This window comes from Microcaecilia unicolor, chromosome 4 (assembly GCF_901765095.1).
Source record: "Microcaecilia unicolor chromosome 4, aMicUni1.1, whole genome shotgun sequence".
Classification (NCBI taxonomy): domain Eukaryota; kingdom Metazoa; phylum Chordata; class Amphibia; order Gymnophiona; family Siphonopidae; genus Microcaecilia; species Microcaecilia unicolor.
This window is the reverse complement of record NC_044034.1, coordinates 189051350-189073111: the sequence shown is the minus strand read 5'-3', so window position 1 is coordinate 189073111 and position 21762 is coordinate 189051350. Positions and strand designations below refer to the sequence as shown.

Here is a 21762-nt window from a genome sequence, read left to right as displayed (position 1 = left end):
GACGAGGGATACATCACTCGGGGTGGGGAGCTTATGTAGGTGGGCTTCACATTCAAGGAGCCTGGTCCCTAAAGGAAATAGGTCTTCAGATCAACCTTCTGGAGCTCCGAGCAATCTGGAACATTCTAAAGACTTTCAGAGATCGGCTGTCCAACCAAATTATCTTAGTTCAAACAGGTTGCGATGTATTACATCAACAAGCAGGGGGTCACCGGATCTCGCAATCTGTGTCAGGAAGCTGTTCAGATGTGATTCTGGACATGCTGTTACGGCATGTTTCTCCAAGCCACTTATCTGGCAGGCATAAACAACAGCCCGGCCGACTGAGCAGGGTAATGCGACCTCACAAGTGGTCTCTGAACAAGGGTTTAGCCCGCAAGATCTTCTGAGCATGGGGCACTCCCTCGGTGGATCTTTTTGCCACTCAACTCAATCACAAGGTCCCTCAGTTCTGTTCCAGGCTTCAGGCCCACGACAGACTAGCGTCAGATGCCTTCCCTCATTGGGGGATGGGCCTTCTGTATGCATATCCTCTGATACCTCTAGTGGGAAAGACTTTGTTGAAACTCAAGCAAGACCGAGGAACCATGATCCTGATCGCACCTTACTGGCTGTGTCAGATTAGGTTCTTCTAGAATTGCCCTCTGAAGAACCGTGGAGATTGGAGTGTTTTCTGTCATCACTCAGGGGTCACTTCTACATCCCAACCTCCAGTCTCTGACTCTCACAGCCTGGATGTTGAGAGCCATTTGCTTCCCTTTGGTCTTTCGGAGGGTGTCTCTCGGGTCTTGCTGGCTTCCAGGAAAGATTCCATTAAGAGGTGTTACTCTTTTAAATGGAGGAGGTTTGCCGTCTGGTGTGACAGCAAGGTTGTAGATCCCCTTTCTTGTCCTACACAGACCCTGCTTGAGTACCTGCTACACTTAGCAGAGTCTGGTCTCAAGACCAACTCCGTAAGGGTTCACCTTAGTGCAATCAGTTCTTATCATCATCGTGTAGAAGGTAAGCCTATCTCTGGACAGCCTATAGTTCTCTTCATGAGAGATTTGCTTTTGTCAAAGCCCCTGTCAAATCTCTACCAGTGTCATGAGATCTCAACATCGTTCTCACCCAGCTGATGAAACCTCCCTTTGAGCCACTGAATTCCTGCCATCTGATGTACTTGACCTGGAAGGTCGTTTTCTTAGTGGCGGTTACTTCAGCTCATAGGGTTAGTGAGCTTCAGGCCTTAGTAGTGCATGCACCTTAAACTAAGTTTCATCACAACAGGGTAGTCCTCTGCACACACCCTAAGTTCTTGCCGAAGGTAGTGTTGGAGTTCCATCTGAACCAGTCAGTTGTCTTGCCAACATTCTTTCCCTGTCCTGATACCCGCCCTGCTGAACGTCAGTTGCACACATTGGACTGCAAGCGAGCATTGGCCTTCTATCTGGAGCGGACAAGCCCATTCAGACAGTCCCGCCCAAATGTTTGTTTCTTTTGATCCCAACAGAAGGGGAGCGGCTGTCGGGAAACGCACCATTTCTAATTGGCTAGCAGATTGCATATCCTTCACTTACGCCCAAGCCGGGCTGACTCTTGAGGGTCATGTCACGGCTCATAGTGTTCGAGCCATGGCAGTGTCAGTGGCTCACTTGAAGTCAGCCTCCATTGAAGAGATTTGCAGAGCTGCAATGTTTTCTTCAGTCCGCACATTCACATCTCATTACTGCCTTGAGCAGGATACCTGACATGGCAGTTGGTTTGGGCAAACAGTGTTGTAGAATCTGTTTGGGATTTAGAATCCAACTCCACCCTTTTAGGCCTGTTTTGTTGTTCCAGGCTCCACTCTCAGCTAGTTTGTATATAGTTTCAGGTTAATGTGTGTTATATCATAAGTACATAAGTAGTGCCATACTGGGAAAGACCAAAGGTCCATCTAGCCCAGCATCCTGTCACCGACAGTGGCCAATCCAGGTCAAGGGCACCTGGCACGCTCCCCAAACGTAAAAACATTCCAGACAAGTTATACCTAAAAATGCGGAATTTTTCCAAGTCCATTTAATAGCGGTCTATGGACTTGTCCTTTAGGAATCTATCTAACCCCTTTTTAAACTCCGTCAAGCTAACCGCCCGTACCACGTTCTCCGGCAACGAATTCCAGAGTCTAATTACACGTTGGGTGAAGAAAAATTTTCTCCGATTCGTTTTAAATTTACCACACTGTAGCTTCAACTCATGCCCTCTAGTCCTAGTATTTTTGGATAGCGTGAACAGTCGCTTCACATCCACCCGATCCATTCCACTCATTATTTTATACACTTCTATCATATCTCCCCTCAGCCGTCTCTTCTCCAAGCTGAAAAGCCCTAGCCTTCTCAGCCTCTCTTCATAGGAAAGTCGTCCCATCCCCACTATCATTTTCGTCGCCCTTCGCTGTACCTTTTCCAATTCTACTATATCTTTTTTGAGATACGGAGACCAGTACTGAACACAATACTCCAGGTGCGGTCGCACCATGGAGCGATACAACGGCATTATAACATCCGCACACCTGGACTCCATACCCTTCCTAATAACACCCAACATTCTATTCGCTTTCCTAGCCGCAGCAGCACACTGAGCAGAAGGTTTCAGCGTATCATCGACGACGACACCCAGATCCCTTTCTTGATCCGTAACTCCTAACGCGGAACCTTGCAAGACGTAGCTATAATTCGGGTTCCTCTTACCCACATGCATCACTTTGCACTTGTCAACATTGAACTTCATCTGCCACTTGCACGCCCATTCTCCCAGTCTCGCAAGGTCCTCCTGTAATCGTTCACATTCCTCCTGCGACTTGACGACCCTGAATAATTTTGTGTCATCGGCGAATTTAAATTACCTCACTAGTTATTCCCATCTCTAGGTCATTTATAAATACATTAAAAAGCAACGGACCCAGCACAGACCCCTGCGGGACCCCACTAACTACCCTCCTCCACTGAGAATACTGGCCACGCAATCCTACTCTCTGCTTCCTATCTTTCAACCAGTTCTTAATCCATAATAATACCCTACCTCCGATTCCATGACTCAGCAATTTCTTCAGGAGTCTTTCGTGCGGCACTTTGTCAAACGCCTTCTGAAAATCCAGATATACAATATCAACCGGCTCCCCATTGTCCACATGTTTGCTTACCCCCTCAAAAAAATGCATTAGATTGGTGAGGCAAGACTTCCCTTCACTAAATCCGTGCTGACTTTGTCTCATCAGTCCATGTTTTTGTATATGCTCTGCAATTTTATTCTTAATAATAGCCTCCACCATCTTGCCCGGCACCGACGTCAGACTCACCGGTCTATAATTTCCCGGATCTCCTCTGGAACCCTTCTTAAAAATCGGAGTAACATTGGCTACCCTCCAGTCTTCCGGTACTACACTCGATTTTAGGGACAGATTGCATATTTCTAACAGTAGCTCCGCAAGTTCATTTTTTAGTTCTATTAATACTCTGGGATGAATACCATCAGGTCCCGGTGATTTACTACTCTTCAGCTTGCTGAACTGACCCATTACATCCTCCAAGGTTACAGAGAATTTGTTTAGTTTCTCCGACTCCCCCGCTTCAAATATTCTTTCCGGCACCGGTGTCCCCCCCAAATCCTCCTCGGTGAAGACCGAAGCAAAGAATTCATTTAATTTCTCCGCTACGGCTTTGTCCTCCTTGATCGCCCCTTTAACACCATTTTCGTCCAGCGGCCCAACCGACTCTTTGGCCGGTTTCCTGCTTTTAATGTATCTAAAAAAATTTTTACTATGTATTTTTGCTTCCAACGCTAATTTCTTCTCAAAGTCCTTTTTTGCCCTCCTTATCTCCGCTTTGCATTTGGCTTGGCATTCCTTATGATCTATCCTGTTACTTTCAGTTGGTTCTCTTCTCCACTTTCTGAAGGATTGTTTTTTGGCTCTAATGATTTCCTTTATCTTACTGTTTAGCCACGCCGGCTGACGTTTAGTCTTTTTTCCCTTTTTTCTAATACGTGGAATATATTTGTCCTGAACCTTTGCGAGGCCTAATTGACCACTTTTTGTTGTTTTGGGTGAGCCTGGATGCTAGGGATTCCCCACTTGTGAGTATAATTAAGCCAGCTTGTCATTGGAGAAAGCGAAGATACTTACCTGTAGCAGGTATTTTCCGAGGGCAGCAGGGTTATTATTCTCACAATCCCGCCCACCTTCCCTTGGAGTTATTTCTTTCTACTTTTTTCTTATGCTGTCGTGCGACGGGCGGGAAGTTCACTCCTTGCATGTGCAGTGGGCGCAGCATGTGCAGTAGAAGGCTCTGGCAACTTTTTGCTATAATGCCAGTTCCCAGGCCGACGCAGATTATTGACCCACTTGTGAGAATAATAAGCTTGCTCTCCTCAGAGAATACCTGCTACAGGTTAAGTATCTTCCCTGTATGAAGCCCACAAACTTTTCAACCAGCCGCAAGGAAGGTAAACTCCCAAGAACAATCGGACAGGAAGGATCCTAGCGCTGTAACTTCATGCATTTGACACCTTATCCGTTTTCCTTCCAACTTGTATACCCAAAGCATTTTAATAGTAAATAAACTCAGTGCAATTATTAGAAACAGTATACGAGCTTGAAGTTCGGTATTTGAAGTCATCTCTGAAATTGGTGTGGTTGGCAGTTTACTCTAGAAAGATGAATGCCAGCTGATTGTGAAGCTGTGTTTATGAATTACACGTGTATACTTCATGAATATATAGCCAGAAAAAGTAAAAAATGCTGCTTTTAATTGTATCTGTTTTCTGTGACCTTATTTGCAGACTGAAAAGTAACTTCCCCTCCAGCGATCATTCCACAAACCCAGGCTTTGTGCTGAGTCCTGTCATGCTACAGAGACATATAAGTGGAGAGAATGCCAGTGTCAAAGTTTCCATAGAAATTGAGGGATTTCAGCAGCCAGTAACGTTTACTTGTGATGGTATGTCTTCACATATTACACCTTAATGCTGACTTTAGATTTAAAAGGCTGCATTTTAGTCTGGGGGGTACTTGTGGTGGTCTGGTTTTTGAAGTGTCAACATGCAAGGAAAACAAAGGAAAGGACGAGGCTTTTCTTTGAATTATCTGGAAGATTTATTCTACAAGGACAATCAGGCTTGCATATTCTCACACGTGGGTAGATTCCGACTTGTGTCACCTGGTCTGGCATTTACGCCAAAGTAAAAAAAAAAAAATCAGAGCTTTGTGAAGCGCCAGACGTGCTCCACTGCGCATGCGCGAGTGCCTTCCCACCTGCCACAAGAACGCGGTCCTCTCAGTTTTGTTTTTTCCACGTGAAGAGCAGCCGCGCTTTTCGGTCTCTCTTAACATTCCCAGTATTAGAGCTCTTTTTGAGTGCCTTTGACCTTTCTTTTCTTTCTTTCTTTGTGATTTGTTTCTTTTTTTTTTAAACACTTATTTTATTAGTATTTTTTTTGCTTGTGTTCAAGTTTCTTTTATTTTCAATGTGGGCTGCTTTTAGGCCCTGACTCCGGTCAGGTACTCCTTTTTTCATTCCTTCGCCCCTTTTTCAGGCACCATCGAGTAATTTGATTTGGCCAGTGAGATCTTCTCGTTCATGTCCACGAAGACTCCCAGTGGCTTCGTGTTGTACCTGGTGCAGCTGGACCATCTCGGGAAAGGACACCCATTCTTGGTGTCTGCATTGTCTTGGGCCCGATCATATCCCTGCTAACTGTGTTCTTCCATATCATCAAGCTGATCAATCCATAGACTGGTGGGTTGTGTCCATCTACCAGCAGGTGGAGATAGAGAGCAAACTTTTGCCTCCCTATATGTGGTCATGTGCTGCCGGAAACTCCTCAGTATGTTCTCTATCTCAGCAGGTGGTGGTCACACACAGCAGCAGCTCTGGCTAGGCCTCCAAGCCTAATTTTTAGGTTTTGTTGAGTGCCTGGGGTTGAGGGCTCTTTTGAGCAAGTGCAAACCTGGTGGTGCCAGGTCCCTCCTTTTCTCCCCCCTCCCGCTGGCTCCGTTAAAAAAAAAAAAAAAAAAAATTTTGAACGTCCTTAAAGGCGTTTATTTCGACGTTTATTTAAACGTTCATTGCAGCTACTCACTGGGACACCAGGTCGTTACAGCTCGGAGCGGAAAGCAGGTAATTTTTACCTTTTTATAGCGGGCAGGGGGTTCCCCGATTTATCTCCACGTGGCATATGCGTCGGAGGGCGAGGGCGTAAAGAGTCGCTCCCCGGATCGCTTGGGCGCTTCTAGAGGGGATGCGGGGGTCTTAAAGTCTGATTCGCCCTTGTTGGGTGACAGTTTTGTGACCGATGAGTGTCCCGGTCCTTCCTCCGGTGTGGCGGTTTTTCCCGCCATAAACGCCCATCCCCCGCTCCTCGCCTCCGCCATCTTGGCCGGCCACGCGGCTCGGACGGCTTCTTCTTGGGCCGCCCTTGAGGTAGGAGACATTAATGCCATGAACGCCCTTAATTTGGGCGACGGCACAAAGGCGGCTAAAATTAAGCGCCGTTTTTCCCATGCGGCTCCTTCGCGGAGTGTCGCGCCGGACGCCATCTTGGATGCGCAGCATGTCTCTCCCCCGCTCTTGCGAGCGCCGGTTGAGGGTGCGTCTAGGGCTGTTGCCCAGGCTGCGGAAGTGCACAGTCTGGGGGGTTTCTCCCCCGAGTTTATTTTGCTGCTGCATCAGGCCTTCCTTATGCAGAACGCTGCCCCTGCTCCCTCGTCAGGTAAAGAGGTTGAGGCCCCCGGAGGTAAACGCCCTCGGGTTGATTCCCAGGCCTTGGAGGACTTTGTCTCCTCCGATGTAGATGAGGGCAGCGTATCTGAGTTCTCCCAACGGTCCTTTGCGGATTCCTTGGAGGAGACGGATCCCCGCTCGAATGGAGCGGATGACCCCTCTGCAGCGCGACTTTTTAGCTCAGAGGATTTGCCCAACCTGTTTGTGCAGGCCATGGGCATTTTGAAGATTTCCTCTCCGGAGGACGTCTCTCCCTCAGCCCCTGTTGGCTCTGCCATTATGCTGGGGACGAAATGCCCGCCTAGAACCTTCCACGTGCATGATGCCATGCACACCTTAATTTCGGCTCAATGGGATGTCCCGGAAGCGAGCCTTAAAGTGGCTAGGGCTATGTCCCGCCTCTATCCTTTGCCTGTAAGTGAACGTGAGGCCTTTCTGTGGCCTACCGTGGATTCTTTAATCACTGCGGTGACTAAGAAAACGGCGTTGCCGGTGGAAGGTAGCACGGCCCTAAAGGACGCCCAAGACAGAAGATTGGAGGCGGCCTTAAGGTCGTCCTTTGAGGCGGCTGCTTTAAGTTTGCAGGCCTCAGTTTGCGGCTCCTATGTGGCCAGGGCGTGCCTGACTATGGTGCAGCGGGCTTCCCCCTCGGATCATTCCTTGAGGGCTGATTGGCCGGCCCTGGAATCGGGCTTAGCCTATTTGGCAGACTTGCTGTATGATGTCTTGAGAGCCTCAGCTAAAGGCATGGCTCAGACAATCTCTGCGCGGCGGTGGCTTTGGCTGAAGCATTGGTCTGCTGACCATGCCTCTAAATCCCGCCTGGCTAGATTGCCTTTTAAAGGCAAGCTGCTCTTTGGGGTCGAGCTGGACAAAATCGTGACCGATCTCGGCACGTCTAAGGGCAAGAAGTTACCAGAGGTCAGGGCTCGGGCTAGTACTCGCCCTGGTACCTCCAGAGGACGGTTTCAGGAAACCCGTCGGTACCGCCCGGGCAGGTCGGGCTCTTCTGCCCCCTCTTCCTTCAAGAGGAACTTCTCCCCCAAGCAGCATTCCTTTCGCAGAGACCGCCGTCCCGGAGGTGCTCCCTCCGGTTCTCCCCCAGGGTCTCGTACCCAATGACGGGGCCTTGGTCCACGCCTCAGTGCAGATTGGAAGACGGCTGTCCTCGTTTATGGGCGAGTGGACCACAATAACTTCAGACGCTTGGGTGCTGGAAGTCATCAGAGACGGCTACAAGCTAGAGTTCTGCCGACCCTTAAAAGACGGGTTTGTACTCTCTCCCTGCAAGTCTCCGGTCAAGCTGTGGCAGTGCAGCAGACCTTGGACAATCTGATCCGCCTGGGGGCGGTCGTTCCGGTGCCAGAAAATCAGCTTGGCAAGGGATGTTACTCCTTTTTCTTTGTGATACCAAAGAAAGGAGGTTCTGTACGGCCTATCCTCGACCTCAAAGGGGTCAATTGGGCCTTGAAAGTTCGGTGCTTTCGCATGGAGACCCTCCGCTCTGTTATAGCGGCAGTGAAGGCAGGAGAGTTCCTGGCATCCTTGGACATCAAGGAAGCGTACTTGCATATTCCCATCTGGCCTCCTCATCAACGCTTTCTGCGTTTTGCAGTACTGGGCCGACACTTCCAGTTCAGAGCCCTCCCGTTCGGGTTGGCTACTGCTCCGCGGACCTTCTCCAAAGTAATGGTGGTCATCGCGGCCTTCCTGAGGAAGGAAGGAGTTCAAGTCCATCCTTATCTGGACGACTGGTTGATCCAAGCCCCCTCTTATGCAGAGTGCGGCAAAGCTGTGAACCGGGTGGTTGCTCTTTTGAGCTCCCTGGAGTGGATCATCAACTGGGAGTAAAGCCAGCTGCGCCCGACTCAGTCCCTGGAGTATCTGGGAGTTCGATTCGACACCCAAGTGGGCAGAGTGTTCCTGCCAGACAATCGGATTGTCAAGCTTCAGGCTCAGGTGGACTAGTTCCTAGTAGCCTCTCCTATTCGGGCTTGGGACTACGTGCAGCTGTTGGGCTCTATGACGGCCACGATGGAAGTAGTGCCCTGGGCCAGGGCTCATATGAGACCACTACAACAATCTCTGCTGCTGCGCTGGACTCCGATGTCGGAGGATTATGCTGTGCGCCTTCCCTTGGACCCAGCAGTGCGCAAGGCGCTGAGCTGGTGGACGCAGACAGACAAGTTGTCTGCAGGAATGCCTCTGGTGACCCCGGAGTGGATTGTCGTCACGACAGACGCCTCTTTGATGGGCTGGGGAGCCCACTGCTTGGGAAGGACAGCGCAGGGGCTCTGGTCTCCTGCAGAGGCAAGTGGTCTATCAACCTCCTGGAACTCAGAGCCATTCGGTTGGTGTTGTTGGAGTTCATCCCGGTACTGGTGTTGAAGCCTGTACGGGTCCTGTCGGACAATGCCACGGCTGTGGCCTATGTCAACCGCCAGGGAGGTACCAAGAGCGCCCCTCTAGCCAAGGAGGCTATGAATCTATGCCAGTGGGCGGAAGCGAACCTGGAGCAGCTTTCAGCGGCCCACATTGCCGGAGTCATGAATGTCAAGGCGGACTTTCTCAGTCGCCATACCTTGGAGCCCGGAGAGTGGCAGCTATCTGCTCAGGCGTTCTTGGACATCACGAAGCACTGGGGCCAGCCGAGCCTAGATCTGATGGCGTCATCGGCCAATTGCCAAGTGCCGCGCTTTTTCAGCAGAGGACGGGACCCTCGATCCCTGGGAGTAGATGCTCTTCTCCAACAGTGGCCGACACAAGAGCTTCTCTATGTGTTCCCGCCCTGGCCCATGTTGGGCAGGGTGCTAAACCGGGTGGCAAAGCAGGGCATCCCGGCAGGGTAATCCTGGTGGGTCCGGATTGGCCCAGACGTCCCTGGTATGCGGACTTGATCAGGCTCTCAGTCGGCGATCCTCTGCGGCTGCCAGTGGAGCAGGGCCTGTTACATCAGGGTCCCGTGGTGATGGAGGATCCCTCCCCCTTTGGTCTTACGGCCTGGCTATTGAGCGGCAGCATCTGAGAAAGAAGGGCTTCTCAGACAAGGTCATCGCCACTATGCTGAGAGCGAGGAAGCGCTCTACTTCTACTGCTTACGCCAGGGTTTGGCGTATCTTTGCAGCGTGGTGTGAAGCAGGCTCACTTTCTCCCTTCACTGCTCCAATTTCTTCAGTGTTGGCGTTCCTGCAAGAAGGTCTGGACAAAGGCCTGTCGCTCAGTTCCCTGAAAGTTCAGGTAGCGGCTCTGGCTTGCTTCAGGGGCCGCCTGAAGGGTGCTTCCCTGGCTTCGCAGCCAGATGTGGTGCGCTTTCTCAAGGGAGTTAATCACCTGCGCCCTCCTCTGCACTCAGTGGTGCCTGCGTGGAATCTCAACCTGGTGCTAAGAGCATTGCAGAAGCCGCCTTTTGAACCCTTGTCGAGGGCATCTCTGAAAGACCTGACGTTGAAAGCAGTCTTTTTGGTGGCTATCACTTCAGCCAGAAGAGTTTCCGAGCTCCAGGCACTCTCATGTCGAGAGCTTTTTCTGCAGTTCACTGAGGCAGGAGTGACTATTCGCACAGTGCCTTTCTTCCTGCCCAAGATTGTTTTTCGCTTCCATGTGATTCAGCAGCTCTGTCTCCCTTCCTTTCGTAGGGAGGTCTACCCAGAGGAATACTCTGCTCTCAATTTCTGGATGTGAGACGAGTCATCATCAGATACTTGGAAGTGACCAATGATTTCCGGAAATCAGATCATCTGTTTGTCCTGTTTACAGGTCCTCGTAAGGGTCTGCAGGCTTCTAAGCCTACAGTGGCAAGATGGGCAAGGAAGCCATTGCAGCGGCTTAGGGTCCGTCTCCTTGGAAGAGATTTGCAAGGCGGCAACTTGGGCTTCGGCCCATACCTTTGCCAGGCATTACCGCTTGACTGTGGCTGCTCGGGCGGAGGCCCGGTTTGGAGCTTCAGTGTTGCGGTCAGGGATTTCTATGTCCCGCCCTGGGTGAGTACTGCTTCGGTACATCCCACCAGTCTATGGATTGATCAGCTTGATGATATGGAAGGTAAAATTATGTATCATACCTGATAATTTTCTTTCCATTAATCATAGCTGATCAATCCATAGCCCCTCCCAGATATCTGTACTGTTTATATTCTGGTTGAATTTTAGGTTCAAGTTTAGCCTTCAGTTACTTCAGGAGGACTTCGTGTTCAAGTTCTTCTTTCACTTGGATTCTTCAAGAGTTGAGACGAGTTTGTGTTACAGTGAGCTGCTGCATTCCTCTCCCCTCCGTTTTACGGGGCTGGATTGAGATTTAAATTCTGCCGGCACTCCCTCCCGCTTCGTGCGGCTGTAGGGCAGCTTTGTACCCCTCCCGCTTCGGCGGTGTTAGGGTCAGTCAGCTCCTCCCGCGGTTGCGGTTGCAGGATAAGCCAGATCCCCCCGCATCGGCGGGTGTGGTGTCCCTCCCCCGCTCCGCGGGGATGAGCTGGACGGATTCCCCTCCCCCACTTGTGTGGGGATGAGCTGGGTTAATTCCCCTCCCCCGTTTCGGCGGTGGTGAGCTGGGCAGAGTGTCCCTTCGTGGGTGTAATTCTCTAAGTGCTGAGTCCTGCGGATGGAGCTTTGATATCGACATACTGAGGAGTTTCCGGCAGCACATGACCACATATAGGGAGGCAAAAGTTTGCTCTCTATCTCCACCTGCTGGTAGATGGACACAACCCACCAGTCTATGGATTGATCAGCTATGATTAATGGAAAGAAAATTATCAGGTATGATACATAATTTTACCTTTATTTTCATATGAAGAAGAGGACCCAGGTTTCCTGGGAGGCTCAATGTGAGACGATTTTTAGAGCCATGTCCGGTTCCTCGACATCAGCATCGAGGTCGGAGGCGTTGGCATTGACATCGTAGGAATAGTGAAGTCTTGAGGCATCCTGCTGTGCAGGCCCCTCCCGCCCCCCCCCCCCCCCCCCCGGGACCATGTATTGTTGGACCTGACCCCGAGGCGGTGTGAGGATTTGACGGTGTCCTCATTAGCACCGAGGAGCATGGGTGACATGCTTTGGGTGAAGGCCAAGAAACACCATCATTGGTCACCCTCGATACACAATGCTGGGAGCTCTGGGGCACTGAGGCATTCGTCACCCATGAAGCGTCGGCGCCGGGAGGACCGCTGTCCCTCCATACAAGAGGTGCCGATGCGCTTGTCTCCAAGAAGCCGAGAACCTGCTCCTCTATCGGCCCCAGTGGTTCTGCAATCTGTGCCTTAGCCAACGCTCCAGCTTTTCTGATGTCTGCCCTCGATAAGCGGCGTCTACCCACGGCCTTCTTGTCCTCGGAGAAAGCGAAGATACTTACCTGTAGCAGATATTCTCTGATGACAGCAGGCTTCATATTCTCACAATCCTGCCGGCTTCTCCTGGCAGTTATCACTATTATTTTATTTTTATTCTTTTTGCTTTAAAATTAAACTGAGAGGACCGCATTCTCGCAGCGGGTGGGAAGGCACTCGCGCACGTGCAGTGTAATGCATCTCGTGCTTCACAAAGCTCTGATTTTTTTATTTTGGCATAAATGCTGGACCGGGCAACTCAGATCAGCGTATACCCACGTGTGAGAATATGATGCCTGCTGTCCTTGGAGAATACCTACTACAGGTAAGTATCTTTGCTTTATTTTGAGTTATCACAATAAGCCTTAGGTTGGTGTGGAATGAAGAAAAGAAGGCCTTTTATTCCAGTCAATAAATAATTTTCTTGCAATCCATTTTTGTTTTCCTTCTGGTTTCCAGTAATTTCGATTTCTAGTAGCTCTATTTGATCCTGGCAAATGTATTTCCCCCCTTGGTGCAATGTGAAAGTTAATTCAAAGAGGCAGTAAGTAGTACATGCTTTTAAGACCATATGAGTTTCTTCTTGAAATGAATAGAATAGTGTTGTATGGACTTCTTGCAAATAAAACTCCTAGACTTGAGTGAATTGTTGGCAGTTCCCTTTTTACTGCATTCTCCTGGGGTTTTCTTCTTTGTGTATACAAATAAGCAGACACTTCTAAGTTAAATATAAATACAATGGTCTGTCCCCTTCAGGATTCTAAATAAGCTACGACACTGGCTAAACCTTCCAAAAATACTAGTGATCAAGAAATAAGTCATAAGCAAACTTCCATTCTTTAAATGGTGTGGATCCAGGAACTGACATCTACTATAATAAAACTCACCCTCAACGTTCTGAAGACAACGTTCTGAAGTCACTCAGTCAGTCACTGAAGGGTTCATGGATTCATGGTGGTGAAGCCTCAACACTGACCATGTCTCTCTGCCCCGCCCTCACATGACGGACCAATCAGAAAAAAACCCTCAACATTCTGAAACACAAAGGACCATCACAACACCGTTCCCAGGCAACACTAGGCAACGTAAGACGGACCAATCAGAGGAAACTACGTGACAATAAGGGAGGAGCATTCCCCAGCAGAATGGCTCATTATCTGTGCAGCACGGAGAGCACAGAACCACCGCTGGAATGAGAGAAGAATATTCCTGCTGTGGGTATGTGCAAAAATTTACATTTACATTTCACATTTACATTTCACCAACAGAAAGACCCCCCTCCACAAACCTCCTTGACAGACAAAACCACACACACACAATACAACAGAAACACACCCTCAAAGCCACACACCAATCCAACCCACTTTGCCAGCACAGCACAGCACAGCACATCCCCCAACCCCCAAGCAAAAAACAAAACAAAAAAAGACACAGATCAACAACCTGCACACACACCGCACCCTCACACACTCACACACACACACACACAAAATAACTCTGTGACACACACACACAAAAAATACCACATGCTAGCGCCCGTTTCATTGGTTTCGGAAACGGGCCTTTTTTACTAGTTTTAAATATATCACTATTTCCCAATTTAATTGGAACATTGCAGAGCCATTGGTGATTACTGTGAACAATGTACATCCAGATCTGATTCTGATGCAATGTTTTGCATCTGAGTAACAAATCTCTGGTTCACAGTAGTGCTTTAAATGTTTAGCATCTTGTCTGCACGTCCAGTAACTTGTAAGTACTTGGCTACTGACTGAACAGAAGACCTAATAAAAGTTGTCAAATAAGAGTTAAGCAGTTCAGAATTTCTGCTCTCGGATGTTTTCTTTTACCGAGTCAGTACATTTTCCTGTAAGTGGCATGGCAGCTTCTCAAATTTCAATGCTGTGTAACATCTGCTTCTTCCTCTCCCTTTTTTCCCCCCAGTTTTGTAATGAGCCATAAAAGTACAAACTGTACCTTGGTTGTGTATAAGCATACCGTGAGGACTACCATCTGTTACCACACTTAGAATTTATCCAAAGGTGCTCCAGCATCAGATATATTGTAGTGAAACTGTATTCAAAACCTTGATTACTTTTATTGGCTACGTTCCACTGTCACAGTTGCTATTAGCATGAAAACCAAAAATTCTCCAAGGACAAGCAGGCTGGTTTATTCTCACAAGTGGTTTGGCGTTCTGCGTCGGCCTGGGAACCGGCATAATACATAACAAAAAATTTGCTAGAGCCTTCTGACGCACACTGTGTGCTCATGCATGGAGTGCCTTTCCATCTGCGTGACTGGACTCTTCAGTTCTTTTTTTTTTCCGCGTGAGGAGTGGTAGGTTTTTCTGTGGCTCCTTCAGTGCCTTTTTGTGGTGCTTTTTTTTTTTTTTTTGCCTTTTCCCCCCCTTTCTTTCTGTTTATTTCTCTTTAAAAAAAAAAAAAGTTTTCCTTTTATTTTTCCCTAGATTAGTTTTGGCCCGCATCAAGATTTCTTTCTTTTTTCGTCGTGGCCGTAGTTAGGCCTCCTCGGTCAAGTTTCTTCTCCCTTTGTGCCTTTTTTTCCTGGCACAATCACGTTTTTTTGATTTCGCCAGAGCTGTCTTACCTTCTATGTCATCGAAGATTCCCATTGGCTTCAAATGTTGTACTTGGTGCAACCGGACCATCTCAGGCACAGATACCCATTCCTGGTGTATCCAGTGCCTTTAGCCCGACCATAGCCCGGCAAGTTGTCTCATCTGTCTTCGTATGAAAAAGAGAACACAAATTTCTTGAGTGGCTCAGAGAGAAAAGCTTTTTGGAGCCCAGTCCGGTCTTTCAGCATGGGCATTGAGGTTGGTGGAGTCGGCATTGAGGGAGGCATCGACGTCGGGAGTGGAGGTAGGGATGGCTGCTCAGAGACCCCGACACACTGGGAGCAGTGAGGCATCGAGTGGGTCTCCACCTGTCTTGAGGCCGCCTGCTGTGCAGGCCCCCAGGGACCGACCGTTGTCGGACCCGACCCCGACGCGTTGTGAGGATTCCATGTCAGCACTGAGGAGTTTCGCTGAGGTGCATCGGGCGAAGGCTAAGAAGCGCCGACACCGATCTCCTTCGACGCATGGTTCCGGGAGCTCCAGGGCGTCAAGGGATCTGGCTCCCGAGAAGCATTGGTGCTGGGAGGACCGATCCTCCTCCATCAAGAGGTTCTGACACGCGTGTCTCCCAGCAGCCGAGATCCTGCTCCTGCACCCCAAAAGGTTCAGCAATCTGAGCCCACACCGGCCTCACAGCCTGTACCGATGGCAGTTCTCTATGATCGACTCCGGGCCTTGCTCCCAGAGCTGTTGGAGGCCTTTATGCAGCGATGTGCATTTGTATCGGGGGTAACTGCGCCTACCATGTCTTCCACTTCAGCCCCACCTGGCCCCCAGCCCGCGGTGTCGACTGCCACCCAGGCTGGTTCTCCTTTGACATCAGTGGAGGAAGCGTCACCGGAGTCCAGGCTTGAAGCGTCACCGGAGTCCAGGCTTGAACCAACCTTTCAACGCCGTTTTCAAGGCCATGGGTCTTCGAAGTCGAAGTGGGCCTGGTCTCGGGCTTCCCTGAGGGAAGTGCTATCCGACACCAAGGAGGAGTGTTCATGGGAGTCTGAGGAGAATCCCAGGTACTTTTCCTCTGATGAGTCCTTTGGGATTCCTTCAGAACCTTCCCCACCACCTGAGAGCCTCTCTTTTACCTTGTTTGTGTGGGAAATGGCTGAGGCCATACCCATCCCAGTAGAAGTGGAGGATGAGCCCAGGGCTAAGATGCTCAAGGTCCTGGACTACACCTCTCCACCTAAGGAGGCAGTGACGGTCCCCCTGCATGAAGTACTGAAGGTAGTCCTGGTGTGGAACTGAGTGTCCCCTCTGTCCCTGTGGTCCCCAAGAAAATTGACACCCAGTATTGGATCCAGGGGGAACCTGGGTTAGTGAGGCCTCAGTTACCCCACAACTCCATGGTGGTGGATGCTGCTCTCAGAGAGCCAAGGGTACTAGGGACTATGCTTTGGCTCCCCCAGGCAGAGAAGCTAGAACCTTGGACTCTTTTGGGAGGAAAATGTATCAGACCGCGATGCTCGTTGCCCATAATCAATCAAACCAGCAATTTACGAGCATCTAATTGCGGAACACGGTGAGGCAGCTGTCTGGCTTGGTTGATGCACTCTCCTTCCAGAGCACGCCAAGCCTTTTTGCCAGCTTGCCAAGCAGCAGAAGGCATGTCGCAAGTTGTTTGCCAGGGGCACTTACAACACTTTTGACGTGGCATCCAGAATCTCTGCCCAGGGTATTGCAATGCGCAGACTCTCATAGCTGCGCGTCTCTGACCTGGACCATTTGGTTCAGCAGAGGATGGCGGATGACCCATGCTGGGGGGATAATCTTTTCGGAGAGAAGGTAGAAGATTGGTTGACCAGATTAAGAAGCATACTGATGCTATGTCTTCTCTCTCCCGCCTGGCACCTTCTGCTACCACCTCCTCATCCAGGAGGTATTTTGGTGGGTCCCGGGGTATTTCTTACGCTTATTCTAGGTGTAGGTATGCCCTGGTGGCTCGCCAGCCTACTCAGGCTACACCCCATCGCGCTCGTTCTCATCAACATCGTGCGCCTATGGTCACTGCTGCTTCCCGAGCAAAAGCAAGGGACGAGCTGGAAGGTCGTTTTCTTGGTGACTGTTACTTCAGCTCGTAGGGTCAGTGAGCTTCAGGCCTTAGTAGTGCATGCAACTTATACTAAGTTTCATCACAACAAAGTAGTCCTCCGCACAACCCAAAGTTTCTTCTGAAGGTGGTGTCGGAGTTCCATTTCAACCACTTGATTGTCTTGCCAACATTTTTTCCCCGCCCTCATGCCCACCCTGGGGAAAGCAGCGTGCACACTTTGGACTGCAAGAGAGCGTTGGCCTTTTACGTGGTGTGGGCAAGGCCCTTCAGACAGTCTACCCAGTTGTTTGTCTCCTTTGATCCCAACAGGAGGGGAGTTGCCATCGGTAAATGCACCATTTCCAATTGGCTAGCAGATTGCATTTACTTTGCTTATGTCCAAGCTGTTCTGACTTTGAAGGGCTGCTTCGGTAGCTCATTTAAAGTCAGCCTCCATTGAGGAGATTTGCAAAGCTGCAACATAGTCTTCAGTCCACACGTTCACATCTCACTACTGCCTAGAGCAGGATACCCGACGTGACAGTTGGTTTGTGCAATCAGTGTTGCAGAATCTGTCTGGGGTTTAGAATCCAACTCCACCCTCCTAGGCCCGTTTTGTTCTGTTCTAGGCTGCATTCTCAGCTAGTTGTATATAGTTTCAGGTTGATCTGAGTTATGTCCGCGCTGTTGCGAGGCCCAATTGACCAAGTTTAATTGTTTTGGGTGAGCCTGGATGCTAGGGATACTCCACTTGTGAGAATGAACCAGCTTGCTTGTCCTCGGAGAAAGAGAAGTTACCTGTAGCAGGTATTCTCCGAGGACAGCAGGCTTGTTGTTCTCACAATCCTGCCCACCTCCCCTTGTAGTTGTCTCTTTTTATTTTTTTTAATGCTTTTTTTTTATTAAACTGAAGAGTGCAGTCGTGCAGCAGGCTGGAAGGGAGTCTGCGCAGTTGAGCGTGGAGCACACGTTAGAAGGCTGTAGCAATTTTTTTTGCTATGTATTATGCCGATTCCTGGGTTGACGCGGAATGTTGACCAACTTGTGAGAATGATTAGCCTGCTGTCCTCAGAGAATACCTGCTACAGGTAAGTAACTTCGCTGTTCAGGACCAATGGGTGGATGGTGTGTATACAATATATTGTTACGTGTTTCTCTGAACTATGGTTCTTCTTCTTCTTCTTTTTTTTTTTGTTACATTTGTAACCTGCGCTTTCCCACTCATGGCAGGCTCAATGCGACTTACTTGGGGCAATGGAGGGTTAAGTGACTTGCCCAGAGTCACAAGGAGCTGCCATTTCTTGTTATAATTGTTAAGGGCATGAATGTAAAGCACTTGGCTATAGTTGGCAGAATGTCATGTTTTTGCTCTGTGTCTGAAAGAACATCACACACGTTTTTCAATTCCCCAATTCACTGCAGGTACCACACTGATAAAATTGTAATGCTTGTATTGTTAGATTGCCTTTAGGTTTTGGGATGTAATTTTACTGTGGCCATTATCTTTCTGACTCTTTGTTAGTTATTAGAGATGCTGAATATAACTGTGCTTTCTTACATGGCTACGTTGAGATTTGCAGCATTCTATTGGAGTGGGTGCAAACAAGGGAGAACTCTTAGTAATGGCTCCCGACCTGGTTCATAGGGTCTACTCCCACCAGTATGGTTTTAGGATATCCATCATAAATTTACAGTCATGTATCTTGTGTATATCTTGGAAATCCAAAATGGGTGTGTAGTTCTGAAGACTAGTTTTAGATATTGTATTGAACAAAGCACTCAAGCATTTTACTCGTCTATACTACTGAGTGGAATATTTGCATGTTTGCAGCATGGTAAATGAAACCATTTAAACCACAAGGTTTAGTGTCATTTAATAGCTGAACCAATATACAGTAGCTCATTCTTGTCTGAGATCCAGGCAGCAGCAGGTTGTGAATGAAAACTTCTGTGTTCAATGGTTACAATCGGACAATGTTAAGCAAGAGGTGCTGTAGCATGTGAGGCTTTGAGTAGGAGATGGAGAACAAAAAGTGACAAAAGAAAGGTTGACAAAAGTTTGGACCCTGATGTAATATAGTCTGTTAAAATACGCACTACAGAGGAAATGACGTCACCGCTGGGAGATGGCTGCGTAACTCTGGTGCTCCGCTGAAGCGGCATAGATAATTGAGAGAGACACTCAGTTGAAGTGGTTTGTTGTTTTTCTCGCTGGAGGTATGGCGGCTTGGAAAAAACTCACAAAGTTTAAATTTGGTGCCGAACACAGAACGCCAGGATCGAGTAAAACCCAGAGGGCCATAACGCGAGGTTCCAAAATGGCGCCTGAAAAATCAGACTCCGACCCGGACCATGCGGAGCAGGGCAAGAGCAACATGAAGCTTACCAAAACAGATGTGGCACGATGGTTTAAAGATTTGAAATCAGACATAATGGCGGTGCACAGAGATATCAAAACAGCGGTATCGGAGCTCTGGGAGGAGGTCAGGGAGATTGGTAACCGCTTGGCAGAAACTGAAGAACGCATGGATATAATAGCAGAGGAAGTACACGGGCTGCAAACAGATCTCAAGCGAGAAAGGCAGTTGAGGTCAGATCTGGAGCTGGTGTTAGAAGATCTGGAAAACAGAACGAGACGATGTAACCTGCGATTTAAGGGAGTGCTTGAGGATGAACATTTCAAGGATTGCACAAAGGTGGTTAAGGAAATATGTGACCAATTACTGCACCCAGGAGAGACAGCACTTGAGGACGCAACACCAGTCTCTGTGGCCATAGACAGAGCGCATCGCAGCCTGGGACCCTCAGCTACCCCGGAATATTATAGCATGCTTTCATGAGTTCTGTAAAAGAAGAAGTTTGGAGGACGGTCCACACCGCGGGGGAGGTGGTTTGGAAGAATTGAAAAGTGCAAATTTATCAGGATTTAGCTTGGTCCATCCTTCAGCAATGGAGGTATTTTAAAGAGGTGACCGGATATCTGCAGAGATCGGGTGAATTTTCTTGGAAGTAGCAACCTTGATAACTGTTTGGAGAGTGAATGGATTAGAAATGACTGGAATATGTGTGGTTAACAAAAAGTCATATGATATTGAATGAATGAAAAGGGGTGTATCAGTATAAGATTTGTATTGGAAGGCCACCGGCGGTGTCGCACCTTCTCAGGGATTTAACTGGCTGGAGGTGGAGGTGGTCGGTAGTTGGGGGAGGAGGTAGTGGGATGGCTTATTGGGTGAGATCATGGAATGTGAATGGTCTATAGAGGTGGTCGGTAGTTGGGGGAGGGGGTAGTGGGATGGCTTTTTGGGTGAGATCATGGTCTAAATAATCCTGGAAAGCGGAGTATTATTTTCAGAGAGCTGCGGTATCTTAAGTGGGATGTTATCATACTTCAAGAAATGCATATTAGGAAAAAAGATGCTTTACTGCTACACCATATCGTTTATCGTTTATTCATTTACTAGACCGTCACTTATTACAAAGGTAAATCAGAACGGTTTACAATATAATATAACATTAAAATATACCATTAAAATACTCTAAAACATACTCTGAAATCCATTTATGAAAGGAAAGCACAGTAAACCAGACAGTCAATTAAACAATTCAATACGAGTTACTAAAACTATAATCCATCGTCATACAAACATTTACTAAAAATCTAAAAGAAAAGAAGAGAAAAATGTATTCTCTCCCTTTTTTTTAACCCTTTATCTCCTATTTTCTCTGTCCCCCCTTCTTTTTTCTTTTTTCTCCTATACCTTTCCGTTTTTAAATAATTAAAATTGTATTAAACATTATCTTCAAATATATCTCGAAAAAATGCGTTTTTAAATTTTATGGAAATGAGTATAGGAATCTTCAAGCCTAAGTTCTTTGGGAAGGCAGTTCCAAAGAGCAGGGGCTAAGAAGAAGAATGCAGATGTTCGCGTTGATTTCCATCTAGCTTTAGATGGAGATGGAATTACCAGTCTATTATCTGTCAACGACCGAAGTGTTCGCGCTGGGGTATAGGGGAATAATAAGATTAGACAAATAAGATGGACTAGATAAGTAAAATGCTTTATGTGTCAATATAAGAATTTTGAATTTTGTCCTAGCTTCAATTGGAAGCCAGTGCAATTGATATAACAATGGAGTAATTCTGTCAAATTTTGACTATAGTGGGTGTTTAACTCTAGCAGAACCACAGGGAGGGAAAACGGGTGGATTAGCAATATATGTGAAAGCAGGGGTGTCCTTTACTAAGGAAAACGTGTATTTGGGAGAACAGGGGAGATGCATAGCGGTTAGGGGGCGTCTGTATAGTCAACCAGTAACTTTTATTAACCCTCCAATGTAGGGAAGGGAATGTTTTTCACTTCTCTAAGTGAGGCCCTCTCACAATTTGTTGTGGTGCAAGTAGTCATGGGAGGTGACTTTAACATAACTTTCTCGGATATGGAGCACTCTCTGGGTGGGACAGGTCTCAGCATGGCTCATAGAGATAAGTTATCACAATTGACAAAAGATTTAGATTTATTAGATGTCTGGAGGTTGCAGCATCGGGGACAGAGATCTTATTCTCTTTATTTGCATGCACAGCGGATCTATACCAGATTAGATGCATTATGGTGTAGTCGTTCTTTATGGGGGCATGTGAGCGACACGGAGGTAGAGAATATACATGCATCCGATCATGCCCCCGTGTGGATCTGCTTGCAGGGCGAAAAAATGGTCATACCTTTTGGAGATTGAATGAGTCTATTTTAGGTGACAAAAAGATAAGCCAGGAAGTACGGGAGGTTATAAAGAATTACCTGGAAATTAATGATAATGGCGAAGTATCAGATGGTATGTTATGGGATGCCCTTAAGATAGTAGTAAGAGGCCACCGAATAAAATGAGGGCCCATTCGTAAGAGGGAGCGAAGTGGTAAGGAAATAGAGCTCCGCATGAAGCTCGCTTGTCTTGAAATATTGCATCAGAGGAGAGATGATCCAACAGTTTTATCTCAGCTTTTAGATTGCAGAACGGAGCTTCAGCAACTTCA

At 48.1% G+C, this 21762-nt stretch overlaps 1 protein-coding gene across 1 annotated transcript in view; it reads left to right on the top strand.

The window, feature by feature from the left end:
- Window positions 1-21762, top strand: part of PIK3C2A (phosphatidylinositol-4-phosphate 3-kinase catalytic subunit type 2 alpha) — a 564057-nt gene that overhangs the window by 107852 nt on the left and 434443 nt on the right. Inside the window, 1 exon segment of the mRNA XM_030201063.1 lies at window positions 4801-4958. Coding sequence (XP_030056923.1) covers window positions 4801-4958 — 158 coding nt within the window.